General features: G+C 33.2%; 1 protein-coding gene across 4 annotated transcripts in view; it reads right to left on the bottom strand.

Annotated features, from left to right (window-relative positions):
• TTC29 (tetratricopeptide repeat domain 29) overlaps nt 1–17,364 on the bottom strand; it is a 237,736-nt gene that overhangs the window by 212,052 nt on the left and 8,320 nt on the right. For all 4 annotated transcript variants that reach the window (XM_017534847.1, XM_017534852.2, XM_037740632.1 and 1 more), the window contains one exon: nt 16,794–16,877. In XM_017534847.1, coding sequence (XP_017390336.1) covers nt 16,794–16,877 — 84 coding nt within the window. The remainder of the gene's footprint in view (nt 1–16,793; nt 16,878–17,364) is intronic.

The following is a 17,364-nucleotide window of genomic DNA, read 5'->3' on the forward strand; positions in this document are numbered from 1 at the left end:
AAATTCAAAATGAAAACAAAACATTATTCATGCTCTTTTCAGCAATGTAATGGAAGATAGTGTAAGGGTAAATAACAAAAACTGCATGTATATTTCTCTTCCTATGACATGTCTCCTAGTGAAGTAATGATATTTTGTGATAGAAAAAAATATATACAGTTATGAAACTTCTCTTTTACAAATCAATCATTGGTACTCCGTTAACTATGCTCTTTTGATCCCCTTTTTGGATAAAATTTTTAAAAAGAAACTAAATGATTCATAGGCTGATTCTAGCTCTATCTCTTTATAAATAAATATTGTGTGGTTGATCTCATTTCTTCTTTGGGTTTTTAAGTTTCTATTATAGAAATAGTTACTCATTTGACTCAACATATTTCAATTTTCCCCATATCAAAACATAAAATCAGAATATATTTCCCTATCAAACTTGAATGCTTAAAAGATGTCTACCAAACTGTAAGTCATGTAAATAAATCTTTCATATTATCTGCTCTTTAATTATTGTTGCAAAGAAAGTATGCACTGCACACATGAAGTGTGAAGCCAGAATTTTTCACAGACTATATATATACAATAAACCAGACCATAACAAAAACTAAATTAATAAAAACAAAAAGTCAATGGAATGTTTTGATGCTCAGAAAACATCTATATATACAGATCTTGTTTTCCTGAATATCAATTTTATTGCAGCTATCTAAACATTTAGAAAATTATTAGTTATAAATAAGAATATAGAGTTAGTAAATTAAAAAGTACATCAACAAGAACATTGTAAGAAAGAAAGAAAGTATTTGCAAGATGATTAAATAAAAAAGCCTTAGATTTAAATTTTTTTTTAAAAATTATAAAATAGTAAGCAAAGAACAAGAATTTTTTTCTTTTTTATTCCCACAAAATAATGCAAATTCCAACAAAAAGAAAGCTTGTATAATATTATTAGTATTAAACAAAATAGAATTCAGGCAGAAAAAAATTAAAGGAGCATAATAATATCAGATTTATAAATAGATTAATTTACTAAAAAATATAGCAGGTAGGAAACAATGCTATAATAATATAGCTTAAAATACATTAAATTAACAGAATAATGAGACGTCAATTTTAATTTTTTTTTGGAAACTTACAGGTAGAGGGAAAAGTATTTGAATAATAATTGCCTAGCTTGATTGAAATAACAGCCTCACACTAATATTTAGATGCTGAGAGATTTTTATATATAGAACTATCTACCAAATCAATAGAGAACATATACATATTTTTCAAAAAAAGAAGAAATATTTAGAAAACCTGACCATGTACTGGTCATACCAGGAATTCTGTAAATCGATACACTTACTACACATTCAAGGATATACATCCATGACACATTTACTAAGCACAAGTAAAGATTTACTTCCTAATCCTGGATCCCCTCCAAAAAAAAAAGCAAAAGCAAACACCAAAAACTATTCACCTGCAAATTTAGAAATATACTTCAAGTTTATTCTTTGCTTAAATGTGAAACCACTATGGAAATTTTCATGTATTTAGAATTGAAAGAAAAAAGAAGTTATCAATATATTTTAAAAAGAAGCTATAGATTTAAGATTTTCTAAAAATCAGGAGCAACTAATACTAGTGAAGAAGCTAGCTTTCAACTCAGGATAGTAGAAAAAAATTCTAACAAAACAAATACTATGAAATTCTATGAAATAATACTAAATAAAATATGAGAAGAAAATATTACAGTAAATTAATAAAAGAGACAAAAAAAGTTGATCCATAAAACAAAAGAACTGATTATGTGAAATGACAGATATCTACTACTGTCCAAGTATAACCAACAAAAGCAAAAAAAAGATAGTCACTAAAAATAGTAGCATGAATGGAATAGGCTTCTAATTATATTTATAGTAACAGTTAACTTTTGCTATATGCTTAATGATGTGCCAGGTGCTGTTTTCAATACTTTACATGTAATTAACCTATTTAAATCTGACCACATTTTTTATGAGATAGGTGCTATCATTTTAATCTCTATTTTACAGGTAAGGAAACCATGGCACAAAAAGCTTAATTAACAAAGTGAAGATCACACACTTGTGAGTGATGGAGCTGGTTCCTCAACAGAGACAGTCCAACCCTAGAGCCCGTATTATTAGCCATCATTATCTTTTCACTACCTTCAAGATATAGAGAATATTTCAAAAAATATAGAAGAGACTTTAACAGTATTAGAAAATACCATGCTAAACTTTATTGCAGTAAACATAAAATTCTACCTAAATAGGCACTTATCTTTTAAAAAATAACAATTAGCTGGAGAAGATTTAGAAGACAAATGACAAGACCTATCTACACCTTTTCCCCTGATCCCTGTTCCCACGAAAATCAAAAAACTATTCAGTTTTACATGGGAGTTCTACCAAATTTTTAATAATAAGAAATTCCCGTTTCATCCAAAATGTCCTAGAGCATTGAAAAAGACAAAAAATTCTTTAGTCAAAAAAAAAAATTCTTTAGTCAATTTATAAAATACAAGTAATCGTCATAATTTCTTTTGCAGGGGAATGCCCAGAAAGACTGCAGAGAAAGAGATATGTCTAGGTCTTTGCTTTATCTGAAAAAAAATTTATTTTGCCCTCACCTTTAATTGAATAAGATAAAAATTCCTTAGTCAATTTTACAAAACCTTAAAATGTAGCAGGAGAAAATAAAAATCACAGCTCAATATCATTATGATTTAGATGGAAAATTCACACGCATATACACACAGAAGTTAATAACAAATTGGAACCATCATGAGAAAGTAGAGTTTATCTCAGAATTGAAAGAATAGTTCAAAATAGGAAATCTAGTAACTTTATAATAATCTAAGTAGGTGCTAGAAAATTATTTTATAAGGTTCAAAATTCATTTATGATTAAGACAAATAGAAACTTTAAAAAAAACCCTCTTTATCTTGGTAATGTGTATCTATTAAAAACCTATGGAAAAAGGCTTTCTGTTTGGGATACGTTAGAATCATCTTAACTGAAGTCAGGAATGTGAAGAGATGCCGCTGTCATTGCTATTATTTAACACCATTGAAATGAAACGTTCTAGTTAATGTGGGATTCAGTATTTTAACAATATCAATTCTCCTAAAATAACATATAAATTTAGCACTATCCCAATAAAAGCTTAATGATATTTTCCCAACTCTTGACAAGATAATTCTAAAAATCATATAAAACAGTGAATATACAAGAAAAACTTTACCATTTGGAACAAAAGGGACTGTCTGCCAGACATAAGAATGCATTTCAACTATATTAATAAAAATATTAGTGGCATTAATATAAGAAGAGGCAAATAAATCAATATAACAGAATATATATGTACATGTATATGTATATATATATATATATATATGCATACACACATGGAAATTTGGCATTTTTGAAGCATTTCAATTCAAGGGAAAGTTTTTAGGACAACTTATTTGCAAATATCACTGGTTTTATTTTTTAGACTAATATTTTATATTCAACATATAACATCTATTTAGCATGTAGCATGTGTTATAGTACTTTTCTGCATTTAATAGTATACTTAATATACTTAAATTACAGTTTCCTGATCATTTCCTTAACCCTAAGTAGAATATGTAATAGGTTTATATTAATTAACATTATCATGAAGATCTTTCAGCTGCTTAATCATATTATTTGCTACAAAATTAGTTGAGAAGTGTTTCTTCCTCTTCTATTTTCTTGAAGAGTTTGTATTGAGTTTGTCATTATTTCGTCCCCTAACATTAGGTAGAATTCATTAGTGGAGACACATGGGCTTGGAATTTTCTTTGTAGAATGTTTTCTTTAACTATCAATTCAATGTCTTTAATAAATATAAATCTATTCTATGTAAATAAACTTTGGCAGTGTCTTTTGAGAAATTTAGCCATTTCATCTAAGTTGTTGAATTTATCAGCATAAAGTTTATCTCCTAATAGCATTTTAATATTTGTGTAATCTGTGGTGATATACATCTCTTCTCATTTCCTAAAGTAGTAAACTGTGTCTTCTATTTTTCTCTGATCAGTTTGACTAACGGTTGATCAGTTTTATTTCAAAGAACCAGGTTTTAGTTTCATTGGGTTTTTTGTTTGTTTCCTGCTCTCATTTTACTATTCCTTTGTCTCTACTAACTTTGAGTTTAATTTGCTTTCTTTGTCCGATTTTTAAAAATGAAAGTTTAGAGAATTACTATTGGACATTTATATTTTTCTAATAAAAGCATTTTAATGCTATAAAATTCCTTTTAAGCACTGTTTTAGCTGTATCCTACAAATTCTGATATGCTGTGTTTTCTTTTTCATTCAGCCGTCTCTAATTTGACTGGTGATTTCTTCTTTGATTCATGGGTTATTTAGAAGTACATTGTCTTGCTTCCCAACTTGGGAAGATTTTTCCAAAACTCTTTCTGCTATTATTTTTAATTAAGTTAATTATTTGAGATTAAGTTGAATTAATTAACTTAATTATTTGAAATATTTGAAAATAATTGTGTTCTTGTAAAAGAACGTAATTGGAAGGATTTAAATTCTTTAAACACATTAAAATTTGTTTTATGGCTCAGACTAAAATCTACTTTGATAAATCTTCCATGTACAGTTGAATATAATGTGTTCTACTGTTGTTTGGTAGAATATTCTGTAAGCGTCAATTACTCAAGGTGATTGAAGGTGTTGTTCAAGTCTTCTATATTCCTACTGGTTTTTCTACCAGTTATTGAGACAGACAGTGATGTTGGAATTTCCAACCAAAATTGCAGGCTTTTCTAATCCTCCTCTTCTTTCTATAAGTTTTGGTTTAACATTTTTGAAGTCCTGTTATCAGAAGCACAAACATTTTGAATTATGTCCTCTTGATGTGCCAACACCTTTTATCATTATAATGTCATTTTTCTATAGTGATATTTCAACTGCTTTCTGAAAACATATTTCTGAAATTTTGAGAGCTCTAATTTGTTTCCTTTCCTTTCTCACCACGATAAGAATTTATTGTCCTTTGTACTTCTGTGTGGCCATTTCAAATATAGAAAAGAAATGAGCTTAGTCATTTATCTTGACCTTGACATTGATGTGGAAAAACCTTAAGCCAAATTAACTTTCAATAAAACAATTCCCTTATTCCCCAATGCATTTCTTTGGCTACTTTGGTTTAGGATAAAAAAATTGTTTCAGACAAGCTTAAGTAAAATGATTTCATGGAAATCTGAATCATGATTGTAGAACAACTGAGTTCTGGTAGAGCTGAACTCCAAGGGAGGTTCTGGATCCAGGGTAGTCCTGGAAATACTGGAAAAGTCTGAAAATTGATTTCAAATGTATGTCATCCATTTTCTTTCCAGCTTATTCATTCCTTCCTCTCTTTGAACCATCTTTTTTTTCTACTGCATTGCTTCTGCTTCTTTATAACAATAGATTGCCTTGGTCAAATTGCTTAACCTCTTTATTCCTTGGTCTCTGGGAGTAATAAGGGTTATGGTTCATAGGGTTGTTGTAGGGACCATTTAACACAGAGAACAGCATACAGTGATCATTTATTTTGCCTGTTTCTATCTTGTTTGAAAGAAAACATAACAAGGAGATATAATATTTATGACAAGCTGTCTAAATAACTATTTTGTTACATTAGGTGTGCAAATTTTTCTTATATAAGATAATATAATAACTTTCTTTTGGAATTTAGTACCAGGAAAATGCTTGTCTCTCTTAAAGAACTGATGTGTGCCTTTTCATCAGGTAGTGAGGATTCTGTAGTTCTTCACGTCTTCTTTTTTTTTTTTTTTTGAGACGGAGTTTCGCTCTTGTTACCCAGGCTGGAGTGCAATGGCACGATCTCGGCTCACCGCAACCTCCGCCTCCCAGGTTCAGGCAATTCTCCTGCCCCAGCCTCCTGAGTAGCTGGGATTACAGGCACGCGCCACCATGCCCAGCTAATTTTTTGTATTTTTAGTAGAGACGGGGTTTCACCATGTTGAACAGGATGGTCTCGATCTCTTGACCACGTGATCCACCCGCCTCGGCCTCCCACAGTGCTGGGATTACAGGCTTGAGCCACCGCGCCCCGCCCACATCTTCCTTTTTGCTCAGTGTGCCCAGAAGTTGAGAGAGAAACTTAACGTTCCCTCATGGTAACTATAGTAATTCCAGTGGGGAGCATATATACATACTTTCTTTATTTGCCTTCTGTTTTCTAGTTATAATCTGACAGTTGTGTAATACCAAGTTTTAACTTTTTCTTTAATCCATTCTGGAAAGAAAGTCAGCAAGAAAAAAAAAGTGTTATTTTACATAAGTCAGAGGCCTAAAAAGTGAAGAAAACATAATCCCTGCTTTCAAAGACTCCAGTCTAGATCAGAGTTCATTCCTCATGCAACTCACATTAAGAAAAAATACAAAAATTAGCCGGGCGTGGTGGCACATGCCTGCAATTTCAGCTACTCGGGAGGTTGAGGTAGGAGAATCACTTGAACTCGAGAGGTGGAAACTGCAGTGAGCTGAGATTGTGCCACTGCACTCCAGCCTGGGTGACAGAGCAAGGCTCAATCTTAAAAAAAAAAAAAAAAAAAAAAAAAGACACTTACATTGCAATTAAGCAAATGTAGAAATATGTGTGTGTAATATGTTAAGCCAATGTTTAAAAGCATAAATATGTAAAATATTCCAATCAGTTTATGATTAATAACTCAATTAATTATCATAACCATTTTAGGAAACAGGCCCTATTATTATTATTTTTTTCAGATTAGGTAACTGAGGTACAGAAAGGTTAAGTAACTTCACCAAAGTAAACCAGTTACTTTGTTAATGAGAGTAAAGCTGGGATTGGAGTCCAGAGAGTTTGGTTTAAAAACTCATGCTCTATTCCATTACACATGGCAGCCGCCCAATATTTAGCTTTCCTCTATGCAATGCATTCTTTTCTATCCTATTTGTCTATACCCTTTTCCCATTTTTTAAATTCTGGCCATGATCCCCAAACTGATGGATCACAATCACTACCCACTAGTGACTCACAATCTATATACTATCCATACTATAGTACATACATACATAGTATAGAGCATACTGTAGTATGTTAAATATCAGTAAAGGGAAAATAAAACACCTGTACTTGACTGTCAATGGCCATCAAGAGAGTTCAAACAGGAGCTCTGCACTCTACCAAGTGGATCAAAGGAGACTTCACAAAGCAGGAAACAGTTAAGTTGAGGCTGGAAGACAAAAGTTTGCCCAGTACACAAGGCATGAGAGAAAGTGGAGAGCTTTCCATGCAGAGCACATGTGCAAGGATACGAAGGGGTAAAAGACCATGGGCTCTCATTCCCATGAGCTAAGCACTGTATGAGTAGAGTACCAAGGATGCACATACGAGCAAAGCAGCAATGGCCCCTGCCCTCTTGAAGCTTGTAGTCTAGTAGAGGAAACAATCACACTAGCAATGGCAATACAGTGCTCTAAGTGTACTGGAGATGACAAGATAGTAGCAAGTTTATCTGATACACTCTAGCCATTTAGGAATGAGTAAGAGTCATGAGACAGTAAGGGGAAAAATCATTCTAGGCCAAGAGAATGTCAACACACTAAGAATGACAGATGAGAGAAAACATAGATTAATGAAGACCTGAGTAATTTCAGAGGCAGAATGGTATAATGGTCCGAGAATGAGTGCTAGACCCAGACTGCCTAGATTCAAAATCAGCTTTTCTACTTATCTGTGTGTCCTTGGGAAAGTTACTTAATATCTCTGTGCATCAATTTTTAGCTGTAAATTGAAGTAATAAATAGTTTTTGGGAATTAAATGAATACATATGAGGAACTTAAAATAATACCTGAAACATAGGAAGTGCTCTACAAATATTAGTCACTACAATTATTTTTACAAGAAAATAAATTTCAAAGTGGGAATAGAAGGAATTAAACTGGAAACATCCAAGCACTGGCTGGGATGAGGTTGGCTTTAATTAAGAAATATTTATTGAGTCCCTACTATGTGGAGACTGTTACAGGTGCTGGAGACACAGCAGTGAAAGAGACATCTCTCTAGTTACTCAGTTACTCAGTTCAGAAGGAGTCATTTTTGATCTATTCATTTACTTATTTGCCATGTTTATTTCATTAGTAAGCTCTGATCTCCCTATCACTTAAATATATTCTAAATTAGACCACTTTTCATCATTTCCGGTATATCTGCCCTGGTCAAGCCACCATCATCTTTTGCTTGGGGTGTTGCCCAGGTGAATATCCACAGAGCACAACAGCCTTGACTAATCCTCTTAAAATAAAGTCACATCATGTCATTTCCCTGCATAAAATGAGCCAAAGGTTTCCTAGCATACTTAGAAGAAAATTTAGGCTTTTTGGAAATTATCCTGACCCAATAACTTCTGATCCCTTAGGAACAAAGTGAAGGGAATTTTTAAAAATCCAAAAAGCATAAAAGAGATTTGGAAAGATTCTTATTGATCATCTAAGAGTTTTGGAAGATACTATAGTAATTAATAAGTAAATTAATAAACAATTAATTTTTATTAATTTAAGGACAGAGGCAATCAACATTGGTAAATTTCCAAACAACTCAAATCTTTCAATATATAAACCTAGACTAAAACAAAAACTAATAAGGCAAAACATGTAATTAAAACTTTTCTAAAATATATTACTCATTTCCTGCCATATGAAACAGAGTATGGTGAACAAAATAATGCTTTGTTATGAATTCTGTTATTTAATTTCAATACAACGTAAACACACTGAAAAGGGTGGTTGCAGGACCCAGTCACGCCTTGCCCTTGTTCCCAGACAGTCTGTCCTTTTCATAGTAGCCAATTCTTTCATCTTCCCCATGTCAGCTAGTATTTGAGTATTTGAGCTTCCTCCTCACAAATTTAATTTACCTAAAAGTAGGAAAAACAGAATGTTGCCATGATTATTGCCAGAAAGCAATATAGGCAAGCTAGTTAAACAGGAAAACCTCATTGTATATGCATGTCTAAGTCGACAGACTTGGCCTAAGGATGCCTCCACAGCCCTCCTGACAGTAAAATATGTAGGCTATTTTTCTGGAGGTTTTCTCTTTTGTTTCCTCAAGGTTTACGTGCATATACTGATGTTGATTAAACTAAATATGATATCTGAATTACTGACATATCCCTGATACTCTTCTTATGAAGGAACTGTCAAGTTTTGCCTGCACTGTGTGGATTGCGGGGAAGAAGAAGAAGCAGCTTCTCTACCTGGATTTTCTGGCTATACAGTATCTGTGATATGCAATACAGCCAAGTGCAACTGAGTAGGCATGCCTGTATTTAATATGGCTTAACATGCTTACACTTTGGCTTGAAGAGAAGCACTTAAAATATATTGCAAGATTTTTATATAGTGATATGTAGAAAATTGGATTAATAGTTAAAGCACAGAGTTTGAAGATGATACACACAAACATGCACACACACAGTATATATATTTATAAAGATTACACCACACATATTTGTATTTGTGTGTACGTGTATATACATATATATGTGTGTGTACATATATATATACACACATACATATATATCTTAATAAGTTGCCTTCCTAGATCAAAAAACTGTGATCATATTTTAAATGGCCTCAGACAGTCACTGAAATACAAACATGAAGTTTTAAAAGTTTCCAAATAATAAAAACTATCAAGAAAAAGTATCTCCTACAGACTTATATTCTATTTTTTACTTCTTGTAACTAGACATTTAAATGCTTTTATTTTAAAAGAGAATAAAAAAATATTAAAAATAACAAAAGAGAATGATAATGCTGTTGCATTATCATTTAATCTGGAGGTGGGCATCACCTGATTATACTTCCCAGAAAAGTCCCTGGTCTGGTAACATCTGTGGAGACCCTGGCAAAGGAAAAGAGTTCTTGTGAACCCATAACTTGGTTTTGCTTTAAGTAGTGAGATGATGACACTGGTTATTACAGCATCTCCAATTTCCAACTTAGAAAACAGGACAGGATACGGGGATAGGCCAGGGCAGGGGATGATTTTCACACAGTTGCAGTAACCTCAGTAATTTTAACGATTGTTTTTAGCCACAATGGAGACTTGAAAGGGTACAAATAGTTTTTAATCCTTCCTGTTTTCTTAATATAGAAAGAACACAATATCAAAGACAAAACTCAACATAATAAAACCACCTTGACCTATACATTGACAGTGATGTGGCTGGATCATTTTGTATCCCACTAACTGACAGTTATGGCTGATTCATCCACAGGTACTTGAATGCTTGTCTCCTTTTCTCTTTTTTTATTTATTACTTTGTCCTATGACACTGAAAAAGGAATTTCCCAAATGGTTTTTAAATAGAGAAGTGTATTTTGCACTTACAGGCTTATGGGCTGTTGTAGGAAGAACCACATCCTCTGCCTATATTCTGCGTATTTCTAAAACTGTGAGTTTATCTGTACATTTCTGAAAAGTTTTTATTACAACTTGAAATTAAAAAAAAAAAAAAAAAAACTGGCTAGCCATGGTGGTTTACAGCTGCAATGCCAGCACTTTGGGAGAGTGAGGTGAGAAGACTGCTTGAAGCCAGGAGTTCAAGTTCAGTCTGGGCAACATTAGTGAGACCATGTCTCTCAAAAAAAGAAAAAAAAAAGTCCCCTCATTGATTAGTATTCAGTTTGAAATATATCTCATTTAAAACTCTGCCTTTAGAACATGATGAAAATGATACTTAGTAAAAAGCAAAAGATGCAACTATACATATTTAAAGAGAAATGATAAATTAATATTACTACATAAATCAACACATAAAGTTAATGTAAAATATTTAAGTTATTTATACTATTAATAAATGCTTAAAAGCCAAAGAAAAGTGAGCAATGATAATTAATGATAATAGTCTGCATTGAGTGTCATCTACACATGTTTCATACAGAGAATCTCATTTAATCCTTGTAAGAATTTCTCATTATTACGCTCTTCAAATAGTTGTGAAAAGCAAAGATTGGAGAAAGCAGGTAACCTCGTTAGGACAATACAGGTGTTAAATAACAGCCAAGTTTCCAACTGCAGAAGGAATCAGCTCCTATAACAGCCAGAGCTGCAAGTCATGATTCCCATGCTTTCCTTTCAGAAGCATTTTTTTAAATGTTTATTAGAGCTGCTAAGCTTAAACACCATATGTGGAAACAGTATTTTAAAGCAAACTCCTAAAGGACACCAAGATATAAATGCCTAAGAAACTGGCATTTATATGTTCTGTTGACATTTGAAATCTTTTCTTTTATCTCTATATTTGGTTTTGGTGAAAATCTGAGACATTTATATACACCTAGTGAACATTATTATTTTATTCCGTCTTGTTTTGCTTTTTAAAAAGCTCCTTCCAGCTACATTTTTTAAATTCCCCAATTTTAAACTTTATTGATATCAGTCTTTGTCCCCTTCTTCTTTCCACTTTTTCTTCTCCTTCTTCCCTTCCTTCTCCTCCTCCTTCTTTTTCTTTCTCCTTTTCTTTTAAATCATGGCCAGTCTTTTTATTCCTGGTTTCACATCCTAGTGGTCTGATCCAGAACACAATGCCAGAATTTTTTTCAAAAAGAAGTGCCACTCCCTCTCTCTCCCCATCTGCATTGCCTATAATTGCTTATTTTTTAAAAATATTCATGAGAAAGGAAGAAATTTTCTCTTCATTTTGGAGCACCAAAATCTTCTTTGTCTTGAATCAGGAAAGAGATCTTAAAATCCAATTTACTACCTAGAAGGAAACAGGGGTTCTTCCTTCTCCTGCCCACCTATCTCTGTCTCATCTGGAGATTGGCATCTGGCTTCTTCAGGAAGTTAATTTGCAAAGATTTGTTGAGAATTTAACTTGTTACTTTACACCAAAGAGCAAACTTTTTTTAAAAGAAACCAGAATGATTTCACAAAAATTTTCAAAAGTAAACAAAAATGAATGAAACAGAGGAAGCGCACACTTGAAAGGATTTAAATTCTAATAAAGAATTATGGAATATTGTATCTTGAATAAATGACTTCATCTTGTTCCATATGTTTAGAGTGCCAAGGCATAGGGCAAATCCAGCAGCCAGATTTGCATATAAAAAGTGTATTTGTCGTTCATAAAAGCACCTTTGGAAGAAAATTTTTAAATTAAAGATGAAAACCTAGTCTGCAAAAAAAAAAAAAAAAAAGACCGGCAAAACACCAATTTACTTTGAGAAAGTATAATACAATTCAAAATGAGGCAGGAGAAAAAGGCTTTAAAAGATGTAAAAGTAAATTGTTCTTTGTTTCTTTAGACCCAAACTCACTGAATATAGTAACCAACAGTCCTAACTGCCACTAAGCTTACTGACAAAATGCCGCTCAATAAAAACCCACTGATGATGCTAAAAATAAGATATTTGGAAAGAAAGTAACATGATAGATGCACACAGTTTTGAACCAAATATATTCTTCCACCTGAAAGAACTCGATATCCGAAGCAGAAAATAATATTGAGTAAATTAACATACTCTGTCCCCAGATAATTTTGTTTCCTCATATCCATAGCTAAAACTGTAAACTGCCCTCTAGAAATGTTTATTTGAATCTATAAATGACTCTTTTATTACTTAGCTACTCAAAGTAATTATGATATGATAATAAGTGATATTTTAGGTTCCTTTTGAAAACAATGCATTCTGATAATACCATACAGAATTAAAAACCCAAAGTACAGAAACTCTTCTGACATGACTTTCTTTACTTGCTCAGTTAGATAGTAGCAGTGAAATATTTGAAGTTCACTGCTAAGTCAAATTAGACTTAAAGTTTAAAGTCAAATCATCATTATCAAATATGGAATGTGAATACAACAGATTTGATTTTTTTAAATGCACCTATAAGGCACAACAATAATCTAGTCACTTAGAAAGTAACGAAGCATACTGAAATTTCTTCTGTGAATGTAGATGATGGAAAACCTAGAACCCCTTTGCCTTAGAAAGATTCTACCCACTCCAAAGTAAAATAAACCCCCACCACTTGGATTTGGTCATTCCTGTGACAGCTATGTGTTAGCTTGTCCTGCTTCTTACTTATTTCCATTTTATTATGAGGTCAAGAACCGGCTCACTGTGGAGATCACATTTAAGGTGACACATGCATAATAAGAAGTGTCAGCAATAAGGCCACATCGGCAGTAGGGAGTGGTAGAGAGAAAGAGAGAGACGGTCAGAAAGGCCAGTAAAGTCCAGACCATGCACAGCTTCAGGGCCAGGTGAGGAATAGGTAACTATTGGCAGATTTTAAGCAGGGGAGTGTCATGATCTAATGTTTCCAAAAGACCACTCTATCAGGAGTGTGGTGGAGTGAGTGGATGTGGGAAGAGCAGTTAGAAGACTATTCAAGTGATCTCAGCAGACGTGATGGCAGTCGTGTGATGAAGACCAGGAGATGACCCCGGGATATATTCTGGAGTTGTATCTGATACGGCATACTGATGGATTGGGGTGGGGTAGCAGTAAGCCAAATAAGACTCGAGGCTGCCTTGGGATTATTTACCGAATTGAGGAAAGGCTGTGGGAAGAATACTGGGGATAGGAAAAAATGTAGGGGTGAAGCAAGAGTCCAGTTTTGGGTTATATTAACCTTAGAATGTCTGTGATATATCCAAGTGGACACATCAGGGAGGAAGTTGGATCTAAAAATTTGCAGCTTAATGGAGAGGTCGGTGCTGGATTTATAAATTGAGTAGCCATCAGGTTATTGCTAATATTTAAAGCTACAAAACTGGATCCAGGTTGAGAGTGTGGCTGAAGTACACCTAGAACCCAGCCTTTGGGCACCACTGAGAGTTTGGAAAGAGAAGGCCAGCCGGCAAAGAAGACTGAGGTGCCCCAGTGTAGGGGAAAACCATAGAACATGGCATTTTGGAAGTCACAAGCACAGAATGTTCAAGAAGATGAGAGTGTTCAACTCTGTCAAATGCTGTGAAGACATAAAGCAAGCTGGGAACAGAAACATAACTATTAGATGTGGTAAAAATAGGGGTCATGAGTAGCCCTAACGCAGGATATCTGTAAGTATGAGGGCTGGAAACCTATTTAGAGTCAACTGAGGCAAAAATGAAAAGTGAAAATATTAAGACAGCACTTCTGCTTGCTGTGAAGGGTAGAGAAAAATGGGATAAAACCTGGAAGGGGATAAGATGTCAAGAAAAATATTTGAGTAGAAATGAATACCAGTGAGATTGATTCAATGAAAAAGGAAAAATTGAAGGTGTAGGAGAGAAACAAATGTAGCTGCAGGAGGAAGTCTTGGAGTAGGTGAGAAGGGATAAAGTGCAGAGCACAAGAAGAGGGACCAGGCTTAGATGACAGTAGGAACTTTTTACCCATCACATTGCGAGGAAAGTCACAGAGTATGAGTTTGCACATAAGTCGGGTGGTATATTTTGGGGTACATGATAAGAGGTCATTTTGAAACTAGACATAGAACATACGCATATTATGTGATAGCAAAGCCAGTGTACATCAGCTGCATTAATGAGTATACACAAACGTATCAATCACCATCTTAAAGACAAATAAGGCAGTACAGAGAGGGATTTGAGGATATGTTTTAGACACTGCTTTTGCCTGATTTGATTCTTCGGTTTCTACCCATTACATCTTCATATACTAAAGATCTATGACTTAGCAGTTGGATAATTTTATAATGCTACCAGACAGGGAGCCAAACTCAAAATCTATCTCCCTTGAGAAGTTCTATCCTATTGTCTTAGTCTTCTCTGATTGTTTCTTGACCTCTAAGCTGTACCTCACAGTACAGTTGGCACTGAGTCATTTCATGTTTGTACCCTGCTCATAGACCTTATTGTCTCAAATAGATGTTAAGGTTCCAGGATGGGGCCAAGTATTTTACAATAAAATATCATTGTCTCTCCCACTGTGAAAACCTAGTGTTAGATATAAAGTGAGTACTTAATAAGTGATTGTTGATCAATTTATCTTTTTAGAGTTGAATGGCTATAAAGTTTTATGCAGTAATTCCTTGGCTAACAGACTATGCATAATTCCTCATGGCACCTGCAGGGCATTACTGGGAGATGCTGAAATCATTCATCACTTTTCTCCTTTTTATGCTATTCAATTAGTCTGTCTAGGGCAAAGTCTAGTATGTGTATCAATCAAAAGCATAATAATGACCTGTGTACAAGTAATCGCCATACCAATGATTTGCATCTACCATCTTACAGAAAGAGCTTTAGTCTAAGGAGGCACTGAAGTGAAGTAAACTTTAAGAAGAATATTGTAGTAAGGACTGATAATTACCCAGTGTTACTGTTGTCAATAGTGTACAGATGAATTTGAAATCAATTTGGCAATATCTTTAGTGGAAAAATAATATTAAGAGAATACTCATCACCATAGCCTATTTTGCATTGCCTTAGATAAAACTTTCCTTCAGCCTGCACTGAGAGCTTAAATGTCAGTAGACTTTTAGTATATGGACTTTTGGTTTGTTGAAATTATGTGTAGCATGTTTAATTTTTAATTTAATTCCAATTCTTAAGCCCATTAAAACTATTTGGATATAATATTTGATCAGAATGTAAATATGGCATATATATTTTTTCTTTTAAGATGCAGTTGTACTATCATACAATATTGACCTTTAATTTTATCTAACAGGTTATCACGGAAAGTTAAAGGATTAATCATCAGAATAGCATTTAATCAAAAGTCCCACATGCTATACACATAGTAGTCTACAGGGCTCTGCAGAAGTGAGTGATTACTGCTACTGTAAAATTTTGTCATTCTATAAAGTAGTCATTGACAAAATAAAAGACTGTTTTTCCATGTTATATGCAAATTGACAAAGATAATACTATCTGATAAAAAGGAAAACACCAAGAGACTTAGAACTTTAGAACATATGAAACCTACACCAAAATATCATTAGCAACATTTCTTCAGAAGAATCCCATAGCATTAGACATTAATAGATAGAATCTTTTAAAAACATTTGTGGCGTGAAATATTTTAATCGAAACAATGAATTCCATAAGATGTGTGTACATTTACAAGATTTCCACTTTTCAATACTTACATGAAAAGATCTGATGCTCTTTTCTAACTATAGGTAAGAAATATTAAACCTGTTTGGCTATTATTCTAGGTTTCTATTCATTTCTCACTAACCTACATTGATTTTTGTACTGCTTTTATTCATCCCATAAATTAGTTTCTAACTGGTGATAAAATGTCAACGTTTGTGTTGCATCTAAGAAATAAATCTAGACAATTTAGAATTATTTAAAAATTAACCAATAAACTATGATCCATTGGTTCTTTTCGTGAGTGCTTGGGTGGAAGTGAGACATATTAGTACATTAGTAAGATGTCTCTTTTTCTTTAATCACCAGGAGAAAAGATACATAAATCTTTTTCTTAAAGCTTTTTTCTTTCCCATGGAGACAACACATCTTAAAATGAAGGTTAATAAGCAATTAATAGCACAGACTTAACTAAATATTGCAAATGTGATAGTATAATATCTTGGTAAATATGGGAATTTTCAGAGCCATAAAATTAAAGACTTTGATATGTGTGAGATCAATAGACATGACTTATCACTATTTAATATGAGCTTTAATTTTTAAATGCCATGCTCCAATGAAAAAGTATATTACACAGGAAAATTGAAATTTCAATAAAGAATCAAGACAAAAGAAACAAACTTTATATTAAAGTACCTTTAAAGGTTATACTTACGCAGCAACCTCCTCTTTTGACAATCCTTTGAAATTCACCTCTAGATAATGATCTACGTCATCTTTTTCTTTGATCAATTGAGACCTAAATGAAATGGAAAGCAACAATAAAGTACTGCCTTATCAGGTTGAAAAGCTACCAAACATATGAAATGCCACCAGGAGAACAGAAATATTCAGGGTATAATACCATACATAATAAACACAATAGCTATAGAGTGAGGTTGCTGGTGGATAATTTCAAAATTTTATCTTTCCTGAATGGAAAATGATAGGGAAGAATATTCAACCCAGTGTGTAAACAAATAAAATACCAACACCTTGAAATAATTCACTTTCTACTGAAGAATCTTCTCCTCAAAGCTTATAAGATCTTCCATTTTGCTCACATTGTTTCACGGTATAACTTTCCAACTGCTGAAGTTATACATTGTTTGGCACAGAATCCTGAACCAAGAACACCTGTTTGATTCAAATGTGTGACATGAATTTGTTCTAAACATTACTCAATTTTGTCCTGAAATGCTCTTCGAATATATATACCTTTCCAAAGGAGTGTCCATTGAACAAGT

This window comes from Cebus imitator, unplaced genomic scaffold, assembly GCF_001604975.1.
Source record: "Cebus imitator isolate Cc_AM_T3 unplaced genomic scaffold, Cebus_imitator-1.0 Scaffold4, whole genome shotgun sequence".
In the NCBI taxonomy this organism is placed as follows: Eukaryota; Metazoa; Chordata; class Mammalia; order Primates; family Cebidae; genus Cebus; species Cebus imitator.